Source organism: Loxodonta africana, chromosome 6 (assembly GCF_030014295.1).
Source record: "Loxodonta africana isolate mLoxAfr1 chromosome 6, mLoxAfr1.hap2, whole genome shotgun sequence".
NCBI classification, from domain to species: domain Eukaryota; kingdom Metazoa; phylum Chordata; class Mammalia; order Proboscidea; family Elephantidae; genus Loxodonta; species Loxodonta africana.
The window spans coordinates 93,588,598-93,610,654 of record NC_087347.1 but is presented as its reverse complement, the minus strand read 5'-3'; the positions used below and the strand labels follow the sequence as shown (position 1 = coordinate 93,610,654).

General features: G+C 37.7%; 1 protein-coding gene across 4 annotated transcripts in view; it reads left to right on the top strand.

The window, feature by feature from the left end:
- Positions 1–22,057, top strand: part of GALNT13 (polypeptide N-acetylgalactosaminyltransferase 13) — a 537,747-nt gene that overhangs the window by 110,548 nt on the left and 405,142 nt on the right. The window contains exon 3 of one of the 4 annotated variants that reach the window (XM_064287133.1): positions 8,006–8,028. The exons of the other annotated variants lie outside the window; for them this stretch is intronic. Coding sequence (XP_064143203.1) covers positions 8,006–8,028 — 23 coding nt within the window. The remainder of the gene's footprint in view (positions 1–8,005; positions 8,029–22,057) is intronic. 4 annotated transcript variants of the gene reach the window in all.

The following is a 22,057-nucleotide window of genomic DNA, read 5'->3' as shown; positions in this document are numbered from 1 at the left end:
TGTTTACTTTTTTCCTTTCTCACAATCACAATTTAATTGCTTTCAAGTAATTTCAATGTCATGCTTAGTTATTGGTCCTGTTCCTTTTCCTACAAAAGATTTTTTATAATGAAAATGCCAGAAAACCCACTTCCACACAATCGATCTATATTTATATTTCTGCCATGTTGTGTTAGTTTCCCCTCCACCTTCCAAGAAATCTAAACATTTTTCAGGACTAATTCTCAAAAAAATAGAAACACTCTAAATTTAAGAAATGTACCAATTTAGATCTTATCTTTGGAGAAGAAAAGTGTTCTTTATTTTCTTACTTAGGTTAAAAATAGTAGCAACTAAAAATTGTAGGTTGGACTAATTGCTGATTGTCATGGATTGAATTGTGTCCCCCTAAAATATGTGTCAACTTAGTTAGGCCATGATTCCCAGTATTGTGTGATTTTCCACCATTTTGTCATTTGATGAGATTTTCTTGTGTGTTTTAAATCGTATCACTATGATGTTAAGAAGATGGATTAAGGACGGTTATATTGATGAGTTTTACAAAATTAGATAGTGTCTTAAGCCAGTCTCTCTTGAGATATAAAAGGGAGAAATGAGCAGAGAGAGAGGGGGACCTCATACCACCAAGAAAGCAGTGCCGAGAGCAGAGCGTGTCCTTTGGAACTGAGGTTCCTGCACAGAGAAACTCTTAGGCCAACAGAAGATTGATGACATGGACCTTCGTCCAGAGCCAACAGAGAAAGCCTTCCCCTGGAGCTGACGCCCTGAATTTAGACTTGTAGCCTACTAGACTGTGAGAGGATAAATTTCTCTTTGTTAAAGCCATCCACTTGTGATATTTTTGTTATAGCAGCACTTGATGACCAAGACACTGATTAAAACAAAATGCAATTATAATTTTAATACAAGCTACAAAAGTAATTATGTGAATGACTTTTCTTTGTTCTCTGTTGTTTTCAGGTGAAGCTTAGCTTCCCAAAAGCTAATTATAGAAATAATTACATCCAAATACTTTTTTCTCTAGCTCTGTCTGGGACCCTCTATTGTGATCCCTCTCAGAGCAGTCAGTGGTGGTAGCCAGGCACCGTCTATCTCTGTTTTCCCCAATTTACTGAAGAAACCCCAAGAGGATGGTCCATTAATCCTTTGGACTAGTCTTTCCCTTGTGTCTTTGGTTTTCTTCATTCTCCTTTGATTCACACGGGGTGGGACAGTGGAGTATCTTAGATGGCCACTCACAAGCTTTTAAGACCCCAGATGCTACTCACCGAAGTAGAATGTAGAACATTTTCTTTATAAACTATGTTATGCCAGTTGAGCTAGATGTCCCCTGAGACCATGGTTCCCACAACCCTCAGCCCAGTAATTCGGTTCCTCAGGGAGTTTGGATGTATCTATGAAGCTTCCATGACCTTGCCTTGGTTGAGCTGTGCTGACTTTCCCAGTATTGTGTACTGTCTTACCCATCACCAAAGTTACCACTTATCTATAGTCTTTTCCCTCCCCACACCTCCCTTCCCCCATAACCATCAAAGATTGTTTCTTTTTGCGTGTAAACCTTTTCATAAGTTTTTATAATAGTGGTCTCATACAACATTTGACCTTTTGTGATTGACTTATTTCACTCAACATAATGCCCTCCAGATTCGTCCATGTCTTGAGATGTTTCGCGGATTCACCATTGTTCTTCATTGTTACATAGTATTCCATTGTGTGTATGTACCATAGTTTATCCATTCTTCTATTGATGGGCACTTAGGTTGTTTCCATCTTTTTGCTGTTGTGAATAATGCTGCAGTGAACATGGGTGTGCATATGTCTATTCATGTGATGGCTCTTCTTTCTCTAAGATATATTCCTAGGAGTGGAATCACTGGATCCTATGGTATTTCTATTTCTAGCATTTTAAGGAAGCACCACATTGTTTTCCAAAATGGTTGTACCGTTTTGCATTCCCACCAGCAGTGCATAAGAGTTCCAATCTTCCTGCAGCTTCTCCAAAATTTCTTATTTTCTGTTTCTTTGATTCATGCCACTAATGTTGCAGTATCTCATTGTAGTTATGATTTGCATTTCTTTCATATGAGTCGGAATCGATTATGAGTCGGAATAGACTATGAGTCGGAATCGACATGATGGCACTGAGTTTGGTTTTGGGTTTGAGTGGCTAATAATCGCAAGTGTTTCTTCATGTATCTGTTAGCCATAAAAGCAATACTTTTTGAGTCTCGATGTATGTTACATATTAACCAAGACACATTTTGTAGAATTCTACCACTTGTTGTATCTTGATTATATGGAAGCCTTTTTTAACTTTAACATTCACAAATCCATCTTGTAGTGTCTTCAAAGTCATTGCATTTTAATGAGCCTAAGATTTGATATAATCATTGTAAGTTTACTCTCTAGGTCTATGCCATCAACTTGCCTATGATCATCACTCTGCATCTTTAAATAGCTGAAAGGATTTCTTCCTCTGAATTATGGTTATATTAGCTTGACCAGCTGTCTTCAAATAATTTTGCTCACATTCCCTTAAAAAGAATTGTGAAAAATTGTATACTTTGCATAGTTATCAACTGGTTGATCTTAATAAGTAGTTAGTGATGGTGTTAGAATACTCTGTGATTTTTGGCATGCCATCCAGAAGGATTTCGAAGACTTGAACAGCATTGGTATAACACAGCTCCTTCTATTCTCATCAACATTCTTTTTTTGAAAAAATCTTTTTCACATATAAATAAGATGGAAATGATGACTTCTGAGCTAAAGAGATTTAACAAAACGAGGAGTGTAGGGCGTTATTACATGTATGATACAAAAACAAAAACAAACCGCACATTTTTTTAAGAGAAAAGTAATTGATAATTAAATGAACTATGTTTATAATGTTAATAATCCAGAAAGAACTGATAAGTCTGATCTAGGATACCACTTATAATGCTTTTATTCAATAGGCCACAAAAATAGTGTATTGAAATGTAGTCCATTTTCCTATCTTTTCAGTAGGAATGAAGTTATCTATAAACAAGAAAAAAAGAAACTTGTAACATGAGAGATATTCTGAGTCACTTTTTCAAATAAAGTAACTGAAATGTCTGTCCCCATCCAGTGAGTTCAGTGTTTTCCCAATATTTCTGAAGATATGTACAGTCTCCTTTCTCTGATTCCCCTTCACTCTTTTGCCAGTTTAATTGCAGATCACCTCCCAGGGACCCAGTGCTGGCTCTGCTTGTTGCTCCTTTTCTCTGTGACTTGCTTTGTGAACATAACACTTCTCCATTTATCACTAACCCAAGACTATTTGGGTTATATTAGGAAACATCTTATAATGAACCAATAGAAATAATGGCAATAATATTTAAACTGTTATGCTTACTATGAACCAGGCACACTTCTAAGAGGTTCACATATATTAATTCTATAATTGTCATCTTAACACTGAAGTAAGTACTTATCATCCCCACTTAACAGAGGATACTGATATTCAAAACGATTAACTAACTCCCACGAGGTCATAAAGTTACCAAGTGTCATAGACTGGATGCAAACCTAGGTACTCTTTACAGAACTTTTGCTCTTAATTAATAAAAAATTAATTAATCACCTAACTTCCCATTTTTGTATTCTCAGAATTTGGAATTCCAAACTCTTGTTACTTGAGTGATGTCAAAGTTAAACTGACAATTGCTGTCACTTTCTAAAGTTTAGCCCCCCCCTTCTTTCTAAGCCTCTCTGATCCAAATGGTCTCTGAAGTCCTTTGAAAACACAAAGGCCAGTTTACATTTTTTTTTTTAATTTTTATTGTGCTTTAAGTGAAAGTTTACAAACGAAGTCAGTCTCTCGTGCAAAAACTTATATACATCTTGCTATGTACTCCTAGTTGCCCTCCCTCTAGTGAGACAGCACACTCCTTCCCTCCACTCTCTATTTTCATGTCCATTCTGCCAGCTTCTGCCCACCTCTACCCACTCATCTCTTCTCAAGAGAGGAGCTGCCCACATAGTCTCCTGTGTCTACTTGATCCAAGGAGCTCAGTCTTCACTAGTATCATCTTCTATCCCATAGTCCAGTCCAATCCTTGTCTGAAGAGTTGGCTTTGGGAATGGTTCCTGTCTTGGGCTAACAGAAGGTCTGGGGACCATGACCTCTGGGGTCCTTCTAGTCTCAGTAGGACCAGTGAGTCTGGTCTTTTTACAAGAATTTGGAGTCTGCATCCCATTGCCCTCCTGCTCCCTCAGGGGTTCTCTATTGTCTTCTCTGTCAGGGCAATCATTGGTTGTGGCCTGGCATCATCTGGTTCTCTGGTCTCAGGCTGATGTAGTCTCTGGTTTATGTGGCCCCTTCTGTCTCTTGGGCTCATAATTACCTTGTGTCTTTGGTGTTCTTCATTCTCCTTTGCTCCAGGTGGGTTGAGACCAATTGATGCATCTTAGATGGCCACTTGCTAGTGTCTAAGACCCCAGACGCCACTCTCCAAAGTGAGATGCAGAATGTTTCCTTAATAGATTTTATTATGCCAGTTGATTTAGATGTCCCCTGAAACCATGATCCCTAAAACACCCACCCCTGCTACGCTGACCTTTGAAGCATTCAGTTTATTCAGGAATCTTCTTTGCTTTTGGTTTAGTCCAGTTGTGCTGTCCTCTCATGTATTGTCTTTTGTTTTTTCCTTCACCTAAAATAGTTCTTATCTACTATCTAACTAGTGAATACCTCTCTCCCTCCTTCCTTCCCTCCCTCCCCACTCTCGTAACCATGAAAGAATATTTTCTTCTCTGCTTAAATTATTTTTTGAGTTCATATAATAGTGGTCTTATACAACATTTGTCCTTTTGCAACTGACTGATTTCACTCAGCATAATGCCTTCCAAATTCCTCCATGATGTGAAATGTTTCACGGATTCATCAATGTTCTTTATTGATGCATGGTATTCCATTGTGTGAATATACCATAATTTTTCCAGTCATCTGTTGATGGGCATCTTGGTTGCTTCCATCTTTTTGCTGTTGTAAACAATGCTGCAGTAAATACGGGTGTGCATATATCTGTTTATGTACAGGCTCTTATTTCTCTAGTATATATTCCCAGGGGTGGGATTGCTGAATCCTATGGTAGTTCTATTTCTAGCTTTTTAAGGAAGTGCCAAATCAATTTCCAAAGTGGTTGTACCATTTTACATTCCCACCAACAGTGTGTAAGTGTTCCAGTCTCTCCACAACCTCTCCAACATTTATTATTTTGTGTTATTTGGATTAATGGCAGCCTTGTTGGGGTGAGATGGAATCTCGTTGAAGTTTTGATTTGCATTTCTCTAATGGCTAATGATCATGAGCATTTCCTCATGTATCTGTTAGCTACCTGAATGTCTTCTTTAGTGAAGTGCCTGTTCATTTCTTTTGCCCATTTTTAAATTGGGTTATTCGTCTTTTTATAGTTGAGTTTTTGCAGTATCATGTAGATTTTAGAGATCAGATGCTGATCAGAAATGTCATAGCTAAAAACTTTTTCCCAGTGTGTAGGTAATCTTTCTACTCTTTTGGTGAAGTCTTTGGATGAACACAGGTGTTTGGTTTTTAGGAGCTCCCAGTTATCTAGTTTCTCTTCTGCATTGTTCGTAATGTTTTGTATACTGTTTATGCCATGTATTAGGGCTCCTAGCATTGTCCCTATTTTTTCTTCCATGATCTTTATTGTTTTAGATTTTATATTTAGGTCTTTTCTCCATTTTGAGTTATTTTTTTCTGCATGGTGTAAGATATGTGTCTTGTTTCATTTTTTTTGCAGATGGATATCCAGTTATGCCACTAAAAAAACCACTACCATTTGTTAAACAGACTATCTTTTCCCTATTTAACTGATTTTGGGCCTTTGTCAAATATCAGCTGCTCATATGTGGGTGCATTTATGTTTGAAATCTCAATTCTGTTCCATTGGTGTATGTATCTGTTGTTGTACCAGTACCAGGCTGTTTTGACTACTGTGGCAGTATAATAAGTTCTAAAATCTGGTAGAATGAGGCTTCCAACTTTCTTTTTCTTTTTCAGTAATGCTTTACTTATCTGGGGCCTCTTTCCCTTCCATATGCAGTTGGTGATTTGTTTCTCCATCTCATTAAAAAATGTCATTGAAATTTGATCGAAATTGAGTTGTATCTGTAGATGGCTTTCGGTAGAATAGACATTTTTACAATGCGAAGTCTTGCTATTCAGGAGCAACGTATGTTTTTCCTCTTATTTATGTCTCTTTTGGATTCTTGCAGTAGTGTCTTGTAGTTTTCTTTGTTTAGGTCTTTTACATCTCTGGTAAGATTTATTCCTAAGGATTTTATCACCTTGGGGGCCACTGTAAATGGTATTGATTTGGTGATTTCCTCTTCAATGTTCTTTTTGTTGGTGTAGAGGAATCCAACTGATTTTTGTATGTTTATCTTGTATCCTGATACTCTGCTGAGCTCTTCTATTAGTTTCAGCAGTTTTCTTGAGGATTCTTTAGGGTATCCTGTATGTAAGATCATGTCATCTGCAAATAGAGATACTTTTACTTCTTCCTTGCCAATGTGGATGCCCTTTATTTCTTTATCTAGCCTAATTGCTCTGACTAGGTCCTCCAGCACAATGTTGAATAAGAGTGGTGATAAAGGGCACTCTTTTCTGGTTCTCGATCTCAAGGGGAATGCTTTTAGACTCTCTCCAATTAGGTTGATGTTGGCTGTTGGCTTTGTACAAATGCCTTTTACTATGTTGAAGAATTTTCCCTCTATTCCTATTTTGCTCAGAGTTTTTTATCATGAATGAGTATTGAACTTTGTCAAATGCCTTTTCTGCATCAATTGATAAAATTATGTGATTCTTGTCTTTTATTTATATGATGGATTACATTCATTGTTTTTCTAATGTTGAGCCATCCCTGCATACCTGGTATGTATCCCACTTGGTCATGGTGAATTATTTTTTTTTGATATGTTGTTGAATTCTATTGGCTAGAATTTTGTTGAGGATTTTTGCATCTAAGTTCATGAGGGATATAGGTATGTAATTTTCTTTTCTTGTCGTGTCTTTTCCTAGTTTTGGTATCAGGGATATGCTGGCTTCATAGAATGAGTTTGGGAGTATCCTGTCCTTTCCTGTGCTCTGAAGTACCTTTAGTAGTAGTGATGTTAACTCTTCTGTGAAAGTTTGGTAGAACTCTGCAGCAAAGCTGTCGGGGCCACGGCTTTTTTTTGTTGGGAGTTTTTTAATTACCTTTTCAATCTCTTGTAATGGGTTTATTTAGTTGTTCTACCTCTGTTTATGTTAGTTTAGGTAGAAATTGTGTTTTTGTAGATTCATCCATTTCTTCTCAGTTTTCAGGTTTGTTAGAGTACAATTTTTCATAGTAATCTGATATGATTCTTTTCATTTCATCATTTCAGTTGGGTCTGTTGTAATAGTACCCATCTTATTTCTTACTGGGTTATTCGCTTCCTCTCCTGTTTTTCTTTTTTCAGTTTGGCCAATGGTTTATCAATTTTTTTTTTTTTTTTTGCAAGAACCAGCTTTTGGTCTTGTTAACTCTTTCATTTGTTTTTCTTTTTCTCTTTCATTTAATTCTGCTCTTGGTTTTATTATTTCCTTTCTTCTGGTGCCTGAGGGTTTCTTTTGTTGCTCTCTTTCTATTTGTTCAAGTCGTAGGGATAATTCTTTGATTTTGGCCCTTTCTTCTTTTTGTATGCATGCATTTATTGATAGAATTGACAGAAATGACCTCTGAGATTAAGGAGGTGGGGCCAAGATGGCTAACTAGGTAGAAGCTACCTCGGATCCCTCTTGCAGCAAAGACTTGGAAAAACAAGTGAATCAATCACATACATGACAATCTATGAACCCTGACCAACACAGATCTAAAGAGTTGACCTGAGTGACAGAGACTCAGTCAGCGCAAGCAGGCTGCACACTGATGCGGCTAATGATACAACGAGCAACCACGGGGAAGCAGCAACTGTTTTTGGAGCCTGGAGCCAGAGTCCCAGTCAGAAAACCTCAGCGTCGGGCTTTGGACTGGGTGCAGCGGAGCTGAACACGGCATCCTGAGACGGCGCAAACGGTATGCAGCCCTAGCCCCCAGAAGTGATCTCGGGGGAAGCCCAGCCAGTGCACGCAGGCAGCACGGTGACGCGGCTGACAGGAGGAGAAGTCACCGGGAGGCAGCGACTAGTTTTGGAGCCTGGAGTGCAGCGTCCCAGCTGGGGAACCTTGGCGCTGGGCTTTGGACTGGGAGCGGAGGAACTGACTATGGCTTTTGAGACAGCACAAGCACAGGACGCTAGCCTGACTCTTGGAGGCAATCTGGACCAAGCCAATGCACACAGGCTATACGCCCCTCGGGAATCTCAGATAAAACAGTCATGCCAAGCAAGATAAGTAACTTTGTCTATATTCCTGGGTGCTAATCTCTCCTATCTGATCCCTCCCCTCCCCTTCCCAGGTGGCTTCATTAACATTGGAATTTCCCTGGCCAGAGAGTGAAGTGCTCTGCTGCTCTGCAGGTTTTTTTTTTTTTTTTTTTGTCTTTTCCTAACCCATTCTCCTGGCCTGAGAGAAGCAGCGACAAAAAACTCAGGCACCCAAAATCCTTCCCTAACATCCTGAAATTGGACTAAAAATACAGAACCAGCTCCAGCCAAGCATATGAGATCCATGGTCTAGGGCTTTCATCCCTACAGGGAACAAGGTGGCTATTATAATGCAAAGGCAATTCTGATAGTGATCTGACTGTAATTGTTTTAGCAGATTACTGGAAGACAAGTTTCCCAAGTCTGATATCTCTATCTATTAAACAGAGCCCTCACTGACCCACAAGGGGGAACTGAGGGTTGAAGCTCCACCCAAACCACCTAGCCTCCTCCCATAGGGATCTGAGGATTGTGACACCTACCAATCTGTAGAGGTACATGCATTGGTGGCCTAAGGAACAGCTGCAGAGCCCACCCACCAAAGTGCTTTAGGAATAGAGACACACCTACCTCACTGCACTTGGGGGAAGCCTGTCAGCATCCTGCCTCCCCTGGAGTGTGACCCCCTGTTGCTACTAGAATCTGGTGCACACAACTATCACCACTACTCCCATAAGTGAATAGGTGACAGTCTACACCACACACTTGGTAACCCAAAATCAGATTCTACTCAAGAATATTGAATTGACTCTTAGGCTTATATATCTGGTAACAGCCCAAACCAGCTGGTATTAGGACATAAGTAATTCAAAGGCTACAACAATCAAGACAGCGCAATCTAGTAGCCCATCTACCAGTATTGAAAGAAAACAAAACAAGATAAGACTCAGTGAGCAAATATAAAATAAATCATTACGATATCTTATAGATGGCACGGAGACAGCAGCTGATATCAAATCACATAAAGAAGCAGACCTAGATTGCTTCTACAACTCCCCAAACTAAAGAATCAAAATGTTTTCCAAATGAAGATACAATCTTCGAATTGCCAGATGCAGAATATAAAAAAATAATTTACAGAATGCTTCAAGACATCAGGGATGACTTCAAAAATGAAATAAGGCAATCAGAAAAAAAGGAACACACTGATAAAGCAGTTGAAGAAATCAAAAAGATTATTCAAGAACATAGTGGAAATTAATAAGCTGCAAGAATCCATAGAGTGACAGCATTCAGAAATCCAAAAGATTAACAGTAGAATTACAGAATTAGACAACTCAATAGGAAGTCAGAGGAGCAGAATCGAGCAACTGGAATGCAGAGTGGGGGACTTGGAGGATAAGGCAATTGACACCAATATAGTTGAAGAAAAATCAGAGAAAAGTGTTTAAAAAAATGAAGAAACCCTAAGAATCATGTGGGACTCTATCAAGAAGAATAACTTGCGTGTGATTGAAGTTCTAGAACAGGGAGGGATAACAGAAAATACAGAGAGAATAGTAGAAGATCTGTTGGCAGAAAACTTTCCTGACATCATGAAAGATGAAAGGATATCTATCCAAGATGCTCATCGAACCCGTTTAAGACTGATCCAAAAAGAAAAACACCAAGACATATTATCATCAAACTTGCCAAAACCAAAAATAAAGAGAAAATTTTAAAAGCAGCCAGGGATAAAGAAAGGTCTCCTAAAAAGGAGAATCAATAAGTTCAGACCACTCAGCAGAAACCATGCCAGCAAGAAGGCAATGGGATGACATATATATAGAGCACTGAAGGAGAAAAACTTCCAGCCAAGGATCATATATCCAGCAAAACTCTCTCTCAAATATGAAGGTGAAATTAAAACATTTCCAGAAAAACACAACCTAAGAGAATTTGCAAAAACCAAACCAAAGCTACAAGAAATACTAAAGGAAATTGTTTGGTCAGAAAATCAATAATACCAGATACCAACACAACACAAGGTCACAGAACAGAACATCCTGATATCAACTCAAATAGGGAAATCACAAAAACAAATTAAGATTAATTTTAAAAAGAAAAAAAAAATGCTCAAAACAGGGAATCATTGAACTAATTATGTAAAAGATCACAATAATCAAAAAGGACTGAATACAGGAGGCATAGAACTGCCATATGGAGAGGAAAACAAGGCGATATAGGATGACAGAAGTTAGGTTTTTACTTAGAAAAATAGAGGTAAATATTATGGTAACCACAAAGAGGTCTAACAATTCCATAACTCAAAATAAAAACCAAGAAAAACATAACGACTCAGCAAATATAAATTGGACTACTATGAAAATGAGGAACACACAATTTACAAAGAAAAAATCTCAGCACAAAAATATAAGTGGAAAAATGAAACTATCAACAACACACACAAAAAGGCATCCAAATGACAACACTAAACCCATACTTATCTATAATTACGCTGAACGTAAATGGACTAAATGCACCAATAAAGAGAGAGAGAGTCTCAGACTGGATAAAGAAACACGATCCGTCTATATGCTGCCTACAAGAGACACACCTTAGATTTAGATACACAAACAAACTAAAACTCAAAGGATGGAAAAAAATATATCAAGCAAACAACAATCAAAAAAGAGCAGAAATAGCAATATTAATTTCTGACAAAATAGACTTTAAAATTAAATCCACCACAAAGGATAAAGAAGGACACTACATAATGATTAAAGGGACAATTGACCAGGAAGATATAACCATATTAAATATTTATGCACCCAATGACAGGGCTGCAAGATACATAAAACAAACTTGAACAGAACTGAAAAGTGAGATAGACACCTCCACAATTACAGTAGGAGACTTCAACACACCACTTTCAGAGAAGGATAGGACTTCCAGTAAGAAGCTCAATAGAGACACGGAAGACCTAATTGCTACAATCAACCAACTTGACCTCCTAGACCTATACAGAACGCTCCACCCAACAGGTGCAAAGTATACTTTTTTTTCTAGTACACACGGAACATTCTCTAGAATAGATCACATTTTAGGTCATAAAACAAACCTCTGTAGAATCCAAAACATCAAAATATTACAAAGCATCTTCTCAGACCACAAGGCCATAAAACTGGAAATCAATAACAGAAAAATCAGAGAAAAGAAATCAAATACTTGGAAACTGAACAATACCCTGCTCAAAAAAGACTGGGTTATAGAAGACATTAAGGAGGGAATAAAGAAATTCATAGAATGCAACGAGAATGAAAATACTTCCTATCAAAACCTCTGGGACACAGCAAAAGCAGTGCTCAGAGGTCAACTTATATCGATAAATGCACACACACATAGAAAGAGCCAAAATTAGAGAACTGTCCCTACAACTTGAACAAATAGAAAGCGAACAACAAAAGAATCCATCAGGGACCAGAAGAAAACAAATAATAAAAATTAGAGCTGAACTAAACGAATTAGAGAACAGAAAAACAATTGAAAGAATTAACAAAGCCAAAAGCTGGTTCTTTGAAAAAATTAACAAAATTGATAAACCATTGGCCAGACTGACTAAAGAAATACAGGAAAGGAAACAAATAACCCGAATAAGAAACGAGATGGGCCATATCACAACAGACCCAACTGAAATTAAAAGAATCATATCAGATTATTATCAAAAACTGTACTCTAAAAAATTTGCAAACCTAGAAGAAATGGATGAATTCCTAGAAAAGCACCACCTACCTAAACTAACACAATCAGAAGTAGAACAACTAAATAGACCCATAACAACAACAACAAAAAATTGATAAGGTAATCAAATAACTCCCAACAAAAAAAAGCCCTGGCCCAGACGGCTTTACTGCAGAGTTCTACCAAACTTTCAGAGAAGAGTTAACACCACTACTACTAAAGGTATTTCAAAGCATAGAAAACGATGGAATACTACCTAACTCATCCTATGAAGCCACCATCTCCCTGATACCAAAACCAGGTAAAGATGCCACAAAAAAAGAAGATTACAGACCTATATCCCTCATGAACATAGATGCAAAAATCCTCAACAAAATTCTAACCAATAGAATACAACAACATATCAAAAAAGTAATCCACCATGACCAAGTGGGATTTATACCAGGTATGCAAGGTTGGTTTAATATTAGAAAAACCATTAATGTAATCCACCATATAAATAAAACAAAAGACAAAAACCACATGATCTTATCAATTGATGCAGAAAAGGCATTTCACAAAGTCCAGCACCCATTCATAATAAAAACTCTCAGCAAAATAGGAATTGAAGGAAAATTCCTCAACATAATAAAGGGCATCTATACAAAGCCAACAGCCAACATCACTTTAAATGGAGAGAGCCTGAAAGCATTTCCCTTGAGAACGGGAAACAGACAAGGATGCCCTTTATCACCGCTCTTATTCAACAGTGTGCTAGAGATCCTAGCCAGAGCAATTAGGCTAGACAAAGAAATAAAGGGCATCCGGATTGGCAAGGCAGAAGTAAAATTATCTCTATTTGTAGATGACATGATCTTATACACAGAAAACCCTAAGGAATCCTCCAGAAAACTACTGAAACTAATAGAAGAGTTCGGCCGAGTCTCAGGTTACAAGATAAACATACAAAAATCACTTGGATTCCTCTACATCAACAAAAAGAACATCGAAGAGGAAATAATCAAATCAATACCATTCACAGTAGCCCCTGAGAAGATAAAATACTTAGGAATGAATCTTACCAAAGATGTAAAAGACCTATACAAAGAAAAGTACAAAGTACCAGTGCAAGAAACTTAAAGGGACCTACATATGTGGAAAAATATAGGAAGACTTAGCATAGTAAAAATGTCTATTCTACCAAAAGCCATCTATACATACAATGCACTTCCGATCCAAATTCCAATGACATTTTTTAATGTGGTGGAGAAACAAATCACCAACTTCATATGGAAGGGAAAGAAGCCCCGGATAAGTAAAGCATTGCTGAAAAAGAAGAAGAAAGTGGGAGGCCTCACTCTACCTGATTTCAGAACCTAATATACAGCCATAGTAGTCAAAACAGCCTGGTACTGGTGCAACAGGTATATAGACCAATGGAACAGAATTTAGAACCTAGATATAAATTCATCCACATATGAGCAGCTGATATTTGACAAAGGCCCAGTGTCAGTTAATTGCGGAAAAGATAGTCTTTGTAACAAATGGTGCTGGCATAACTGGATATCCATTTGCAAAAAAATGAAACAGGACTCATACCTCACACCATGCACAAAAACTAACTCCAAGTGGATCAAAGACCTAAACATAAAGACTAAAATAATAAAGATCATGGAAGAAAAAATGGAAAGAACGTTAGGAGCCTTAATACAAGGCATAAAGAGAATACAAAACATAACCAAAAATGATGAAGAGAAACCAGATAACTGGGAGCTCCTAAAAATCAAACACCTATGCTCATCTAAAGACTTCACCAAAAAAGTAAAAAGACCACCTACAGGCTGGGAAAAAATTTTCAGCTATGACATCTCTGACCAGCGCCTGATATCTAATATCCATATGATTCTGTTAAAACTCAACCACAAAAAGACAAACAACCCAATCAAGAAGTGGGCAAAGGATATGAACGCGCACTTCACTAAAGAAGATATTCAGGCAGCCAACAGATACATGAGAAAATGCTCTCGATCATTAGCCGTTAGAGAAATGCAAATTAAAACTACGATGAGATTCCATCTCACTCCAAGAAGGCTGGCATTAATCCAAAACACACAAAATAATAAATGTTGGAGAGGCTGCAGAGAGATTGGAACTCTTATACACTGCTGGTGGCAATGTAAAATGGTACACCACTTTGGAAATCTATCTGGTGTTATCTTAAACAGTTAGAAATAGAGCTACCATACAACCCAGAAATCCCACTCTTCGGAATATACCCTAGAAAAATAAGAGCCTTTACACGAACAGATATATGCACACCCATGTTTATTGCAGCACTGTTTACAATAGCAAAAAGCTGGAAGCAACCAAGGTGTCCATCAACGGATGAATGGTTAAATAAATTATGATATATTCACACAATGGAATACTACGCATGGATAAAAACAGTGACGAATCTGTGAAGCGTTTCATAACATGGAGGAACCTGGAAGGCATTATGCTGAGTGAAATTAGTCAGATGTAATAGGACAAATATTGTATAAGACCACTATCATAAGATCTTGAGAAATAGTCTAAACTGAGGACACATTCTTTTGTGGTTACCAGAGGGGAGAGGGAGGGAGGGTGGGAGAAGGTTATTTACTGATTAGTTAGTAGATAAGAACTACTTTAGGTGAAGGGAAGGACAATACTCAATACACGGAAGGTCAGCTCAACTGGACTGGACCAAAAGCAAAGAAGTTTCTGGGATAAACTGAATGCTTCAAAGGTCAGTGGAGCAAGGGTGGGGTTTGGGGACTATGGCTTAAGGGAACTTCTAAGTCAACTGGCAAAATAAATACTATTATGAAAACATTCTGCATCCCACTTTGAAGTTTGGCGTCTGGGGTCTTAAATGCTAACAAGCGGCCATCTAAGATGCATCAGTTGGTCTCAACCCACCTGGATCAAAGGAGAATGAAGAACACCAAGGTCACACGTTAACTCTGAGCCCAAGAGACGGAAAGGGCCACATGAAGTAGAGACTTAACATCATCCTGAGACCAGAAGAACTAGATGGTGCCCAGCCGCAACTGATGACTGCCCTGACAGGGAGCACAACACAGAACCCCTGAGGGAGCAGGAAAACAGTGGGATGCAGACCCCAAATTCTCATAAAAAGACCAGACTTAATGGTCTGACTGAGACTAGAGGAATCCCGGCGGTCATGGTCCCCAAACCTTCTGTCGGCCCAGGACAGGAACCATTCCTAAAGAGAACTCATCAGACATGGAACGGACTGGACAATGGGTAGGAGAGAGATGCTGATGAAGAGTGAGCTACTTGTATCAGGTGGACACTTGAGACTGTGTTGGCATCTCCTGTCTGGTGGGGAGATGGGAGGGTAGAGAGGGTTAGAAACTGGCAAAATGTTCAAGAAAGGAGAGACTGGAAGGAGGGAGCGGGCTGACTCATTAGGGGGAGAGTAAGTGGGAGTATGTAGTAAGGTGCATATGAGCTTATATGTGACAGACTGACTTTATTTGTAAACTTTCACTTATAGCACAATAAAAATTATTAAAAACAAATTGATCTCTGAGCACTGCTTTTGCTGTGTCCCAAAGGTTCTGATAGGAAGTGTTTTCTTTCTCATTGGAGTCTATGAATTTGTTTATTCCTTCCTGAATGTCTGCTATAACCCAGTCTTTTTTGAGCAGGCTGTTGTTTAGTTTCGAAGTGTTTGATTTTTTTTCCCTGCTTTTTCCCTTATTGATTTCTACTTTTATTGCCTTACGGTCAGAGAAGACGCCGAGGCTTGCTTTATGACGTAATATGTGGTCCATCCTAGAGAATGTTCCATGTGTGTTGGAAAAGAAAGTACATTTGTCTGGTTTAGGGTGGCATGTTCTTTATATGTGTATGAGTTCAAGTTGGTTGGTTGTGTCATTTAGATCTTTTGTGTCTTTATTGAGCTTCTCTCTCGTTTCTCTGTCCTTCACTGAAAGTGGTGTGTTGAAGGCTCTTAATATAATTGTGGAGCTGTCTATCTCCCTTTTAAATGCTGTTAGAGTTTGTTTTGTGTACCTTGCAGCCCTGTCATTGGGTGCATAAATATTTAGTATGGCTATATCCTCTTGGTATAAAATTGTCCCTTTAATCATTATGTGGTGTCCTTCCTTATTCTTTGTGGTAGGTTTAACTTTAACGTCTGTTTTGTTAGAAATTAATATTGCCACTCCTGCTCTTTTTTGATTGTTGTTTGCTTGATAAATTTTCTTCCATCTTTTGAGTTTTTGTTTGTTTATGTCTCTAAGTCTAAGGTGTGTCTCTTGTAGGCAGCATATAGAAGGATCTTTTTTTTTTTTTATCATCTGTTCTGCCACTCTGTCTCTTTATTGGCACATTTAGTCCGTTTACATTCAGCGTAAGTATGGATATGTCTGAGTTTAGTTCTGTCATTTTGACGTCTTTTTTGTGTGTATTGTTGACAGTTTTCTTCCCCCCTAATTTTTTGTGCTGAGCAGCTCGTCTTTATATATCATCTTTTCCTCTTATTCGTTGTAGTTGATTTTGTTTCTGGTGAATCTCATATTTTTTCCTTCTATTTTATTTTGAAGAGTAGGATTGTTAGTATGCTTTGTGGTTACCTTAATATTTACCCCTATTTTTTTAAGTTGAATCCTAACTTTTATATCTTTATATCACCTTTTCTTCCTTTCCGTATGAAAGACCTATGACTACATTTCTTAGTCCCTCTTTATTTCTTTAATGTTGTCTTCTTTTACATAATGACATCACCGTTTCCCTGTTTTGAACGTTTTTTTAATCCTGATTTATTTTCGTGATTTCCCTATCTGGGTTGACATCTGATTGCTCTGTCCAGTGTTCTAGTCCTGGGTTTATATCTGATATTATTGATTTTCTAACCAAAGAACTCCCTTTAGAATTTCTTATAGTTTTGGTTTGGTTTTTATGAATTCCCTCAACTTCTGTTTGTCTGGAAATGTCCTAATTTTGCTTGCATATTTCACAGTTTTGCTGGATATATGATTCCTGGCTGGCAAGTTTTTTCTTTCAGTGCTTTATATAAGTGATCCTACTGTCGTCTCGCCTGCATGGTTTCTGCTGAGTAGTCCGAGCTTGTTCTTATTGACTCTCCTTTGTAGGTGGCTTTTTGTTTATCCCTGCTGCTCTTAAAATTCTCTCTTTATCTTTGGTTTTGACAAGTTTGATTATACTATGTCTTGGTGACTTTCTTTTAAGATCTACCTTATGTAGAGTTCGATGAGCATCTTGGTAGATATCATCTTATTTTTCATGATATCAGGGAAGTTTTCTGCCAACAATTCTTCAACAATTGTCTCTGTATTTTCTGTTATCCCTCCCTGTTCTGGTGCTCCAATCACTCATAGGTTATTTCTCTCAATAGAGTCCCACATAATTCCTAGGGTTACTTCATTTTTTATTTTTTTAATTTTTTTATCTGATTTTTCTTCAGGTATGTTGGTGGCTAGTGCTTTATCTTCAGTCTCATAAATTCCGCCTCCTCTTCCTCAATCCTGCTTCACTTTCTATTGAGTTGTTTAATTTTGTCATTTTATTGTTAATCTTCTGAATTTCTGATTGCTGTCTCTCTATGGATTCTTGCAGCTTATTTAATTTTTCATTATGTTCTTGAATAGCCTTTTAATTTCTTCATCTGCTTTATCTGTGTGGTTCTTGGCTTGTTCTGTGTATTGCCTGGTGTCCTTCCTGATGTCTTGAAGAGTTCTGTGTATTAATCTTTTGTATTCTGCATCCAGTAATTCCAGGAAGGCACCTTCATCCAGAAGATCCCTTGATTCTCTGTTTTGAGAGCATCTTGACGTGATCATGGTCTGCTTCTTTATGTGATTTGATATTGACTGTTGTCTACAAGGCATCTATACGTTATTGTATTAGTTTATTTTATGTTCACTTACTGTATCCTAGCTTCTTGCTTTGTTTTGTTTTGATATGCCCAAATAGATTGCTTGAGTGAGCTAGCTTAATTTCATTTTTGCCTTTTATGCTCTGATGTCATGTCACCAGTTGGCTAGAGCTGTTAACAGGTATATGAGCCTAGGAGTGCATTCACTTTTCTTGTATGGATTCAGCTCAGGCGTCCAGGTAGTTGGTCATCAAGTGTGTGGTATAGGCTCTGTCCTACAGTCTTCGAGGGGCAAGGGTGATTGGTGTAGGTACCAGTATCTGGTTGCAGCAGGATATCATGCTCTGAACAAAGCAGGGGACAGACAATCGTCCCCCAGGTGCCTGTGAGGAAAGTGCATCCCTGTTTCCTAGAGCACACAGGTGGGTGGGTTCTGCAGATGGATCTTGGGCACCCAGTGCTCTTGGTTGTAAGGACTGGGAGGTACCAGTTATCCTTGGACCCCTGTCTCAGATGGCTGGGTGACCTGAGTGGAGCCACCAGTCCTTATGCCCCTGATGTGGGTAGGTAAGGACCGTGTTTAATAGGCAAAGCAGTGTTAAACATCAAACACCCACCTCTCCACCACAAAGCTGCTAACAAGGACTTATTCTCCTGAAATAAGCCCATGTAGGTCCATGCAGGGGGGAAAGGTAATCGAAGTCCACAGACCATTTATGCCTGGACAGGAACCGCTTCTGTCCTGAGCTCCCTTAGGTTAGTGGAGGTGACAGACTATCTTTTCCCCAATTGTGATTTTTTTCCTTCTCCAGGGCCGGGAGAATGGCTCAGGTTACGCAACAGAACCTGTCTCAGGCCCAGGGAAATAGACAGCCACCGAAGCTGGCTTTGGGGTGGGGGTGCAATAAAATATACGCAAGTATTTAGCTTTTGCTGAAAGTGCCATCCTTCTCTGGTTACGGAGGCATAAGTAGGCTGTGAAGCTGGATGTTTCTCCCTGAGAAAACTGCAGTTGAACGCTAACACCAGCCCACTGTAGCCTCTCCTGAGAAGGGTGCCTGAGAAGTTCCCAGCAATTCAGGTCTGGCAACTCCTCTCTGCCTCTGAACCATCTCTCCCTCTTCTTGTCGCTCAGTCTGTTTTCTAACTTTGCCTTTGATGTTCAGGGCTTCTACCTTGTCATAAATGTAATCTTTTCACTTGTTTTTTCAGGTCTTTGTTGTAAGAGAGTTCACCAGAGGCACCTGACTACTCCCCCATCTTGGCCCCACCTTCCTGTTTAGATGTTTTAAGAGAGAGAGTTTCTTTCCTCAGAAGAATGCTGTAGACCTCGGATTTAAGTGGTTCTCATTCTATCAGAACCAGTGCCCCTGTTTTATAAGAAATGTTTTGTAATTCTTCTTAACTATTCTGAAGTTAAATTATTAAAAAGAGAAAATTTCATTTACACACATAATTTCAAAGAATGTACTCTGTGATTAAAAGGCAAAAAAAAAGTGATTTTCCTAACCAAAGAGTCCATAATGAGAGATAATTAAATTGATGTTAATTTGCCAAGGTTATTGGGATAATCTTGATTTTCTGACAGCACCACAGATTCATATATATTAAACAACAATCAACAGCTGTGTTTTACCTGGGTATTTTTTTCTACATTAATGTTTTAACAATTTCACTTATTATTTGTGTTTGATTGCCACAGATTGTGAAAATGTCTACAGACTCTAAACTGACAATAATGTTATAATTCATTCATTCATTAGCCATTGTGAACTACTCCTATTTGGTGCTGGGCAGGTAGTGAATGTGAAAACAATGGATATTATATTTTTAGGAATTCTTGGTCTATTCAGACAATATAGAGATGTTCTAGTCTTTTTTCAGAGGTTATACAAACATATCATTTGTATATCATTTTTCAAAGTTAGATGAAACTTTAACAAATTATTTCAGATTATATGGAAAAATAAACACGTGAGAATACCTTGAACATTTGCAAATAATAAGAGTAACAAAGAGATTCTACTAGATATTGAAATGTATTATTAAGCAACAACAAGGAAAAGTACAGTTCCAGTACCTAATAGAACAGAAAAAAAAAATACACGTATACATCAGTCAATGAAAAACAGATGATTAGTCATCATATGATATTATTTGGAATTAGATATTATTTACAAAACACTTATCCTTACTTAACACATTATATCAAAATAGAATTCCAGTGAATCAAATGTATGCATGAAATAAAAAGAACAAAAAAGTACTGAGATTTAAAAAGCACTGGGAAATATAAGTAAATAGTTATACAATCTGCTTTTGGTAAAGGTCTTCTTAAATATGATACCAGAGGTAAAAAAAAAAAAAAAAAAACTTAAGGAAACTATGAATATTAATGTTAATATAAATTCTTATATATAGTCATTTAAGAAGACCTCAGATAATGTATGAACTGAAAAAATATATATACTAAATATTCAGTATCAGAGATTCATAAAGACTAAGAAGACTTCCATGGAAAAAATAGGCACAATTACATGAGCAAGTAATTTAGAAAATAAATAGGTTATTATATATATATATATGCACACACACACACAAATATTGAACTCTGAAGTTTTCAAATTAATGTAATTTAAAATATTGATCTCCTTAAATTTTTTTTTTAATCCATCAGGTTGGCAAATAATTAAGTCAATTATAGTTATCAATAATGGTGTAGTTTTGGGACATAGCTACTCACATATTCCACTGATGTGATCAATATGAAAATTGATAAAACATTTAGGTAGAGCAATTAGCAAAGTGGATTAACAGTTTTTAAAAAGTGTCTTTTCCTTGATCCAGCAATTATGTTTCTTGTAGGATATTCTATAGAGATATTTAAGGACATGTGAAGAAAACTCTTCAGAGCTGTTTACTGTCACATTTTTTGTTATAGCAAATAATTGGAAAAACTTAAACTTCTAATAATAAATGCCTAATAAAATTATGTGATAGACCTATAATGGGATTTTAGACAGCTATTAAAGTGGTTTTGTAGCTGTATATTTATAGGCATGGAAAGATATGCATATTTAATTACTTGTAAAATTAAGTAGCGTATAAAACATTAAATTCAGTATGATCTTAAAATCATGCCATTAGACAGTACAAAACCATGTGTTGGTCCCTGTAATATTAGCTTCTTCTTAATTGTACTTTGGTGCTGCGCCCTCAGCTGTATACATTGTCAAATGAATTTCTCTGTTGTATTGATTGTAAGAATAATTTTGGTTAGGTCATGCAGCACTTTGCTTGTCTACAACTGTCGAAACCAAAACCAAAGCCATCGAGTTGATTCCTACTCACAGTGACTTTACAGGACAGAGTTGAATTGCCCCATAGGGTTTTCAAGGCTGCAGTATTTACAGAAGCAGCTGCATGTTTCTTCCCAACAGCTTCTGGTGGATTTGAATCAATGACCCTTCAGTTAGCAGCTGAAAGCTTAACCACTGAGCTGGGCTATGCTATCAAATTTTCTACCACTACCATCTCCTTCACTAAATAGTTGAAATACTTTATTCCTCTAAAGGATGATTATGTTAGCTTGACCAACCAAAAAAACGAAACCCATTGCTGTTGAGTCAATTCCTACCCATGGTGACTCCATGTAGATCTCCTCCATAAGAGTTTTTTTTTTTTGTGTGTGTGTGGAAGGGGGACTGCAATCTTTATGAAGCAGATTTCCAGGCTTTTCTTCCATGGTACCACTGGATTAGTAGTCAAGTGCAAACCATTTGTGCTACCCAAGAACCCTTTAGCTTGACCAAAACCACACTGCTGTCAAGTTGATTCTGACTCATAGCAACCCCATAGGGTTTTCAAGGCTGTAAATCTTTTTGGAAGCAGGCTGTCACATCTTTGTCCTGCAGAGCCGCTGGTGGTTTCAAACCATCGAACTTTCAGTTAGCAGTGATCATGTTAACCACTGTGCCACCGAGTCTCCTATTTTTAGCTTGATCAGTACATTTCAAATAATTTTGTTCATGAACCCCTTGAAAGAATTGTGAAAAATTTTGCACCCTTACATAACATTATCAGCTCAGTGAT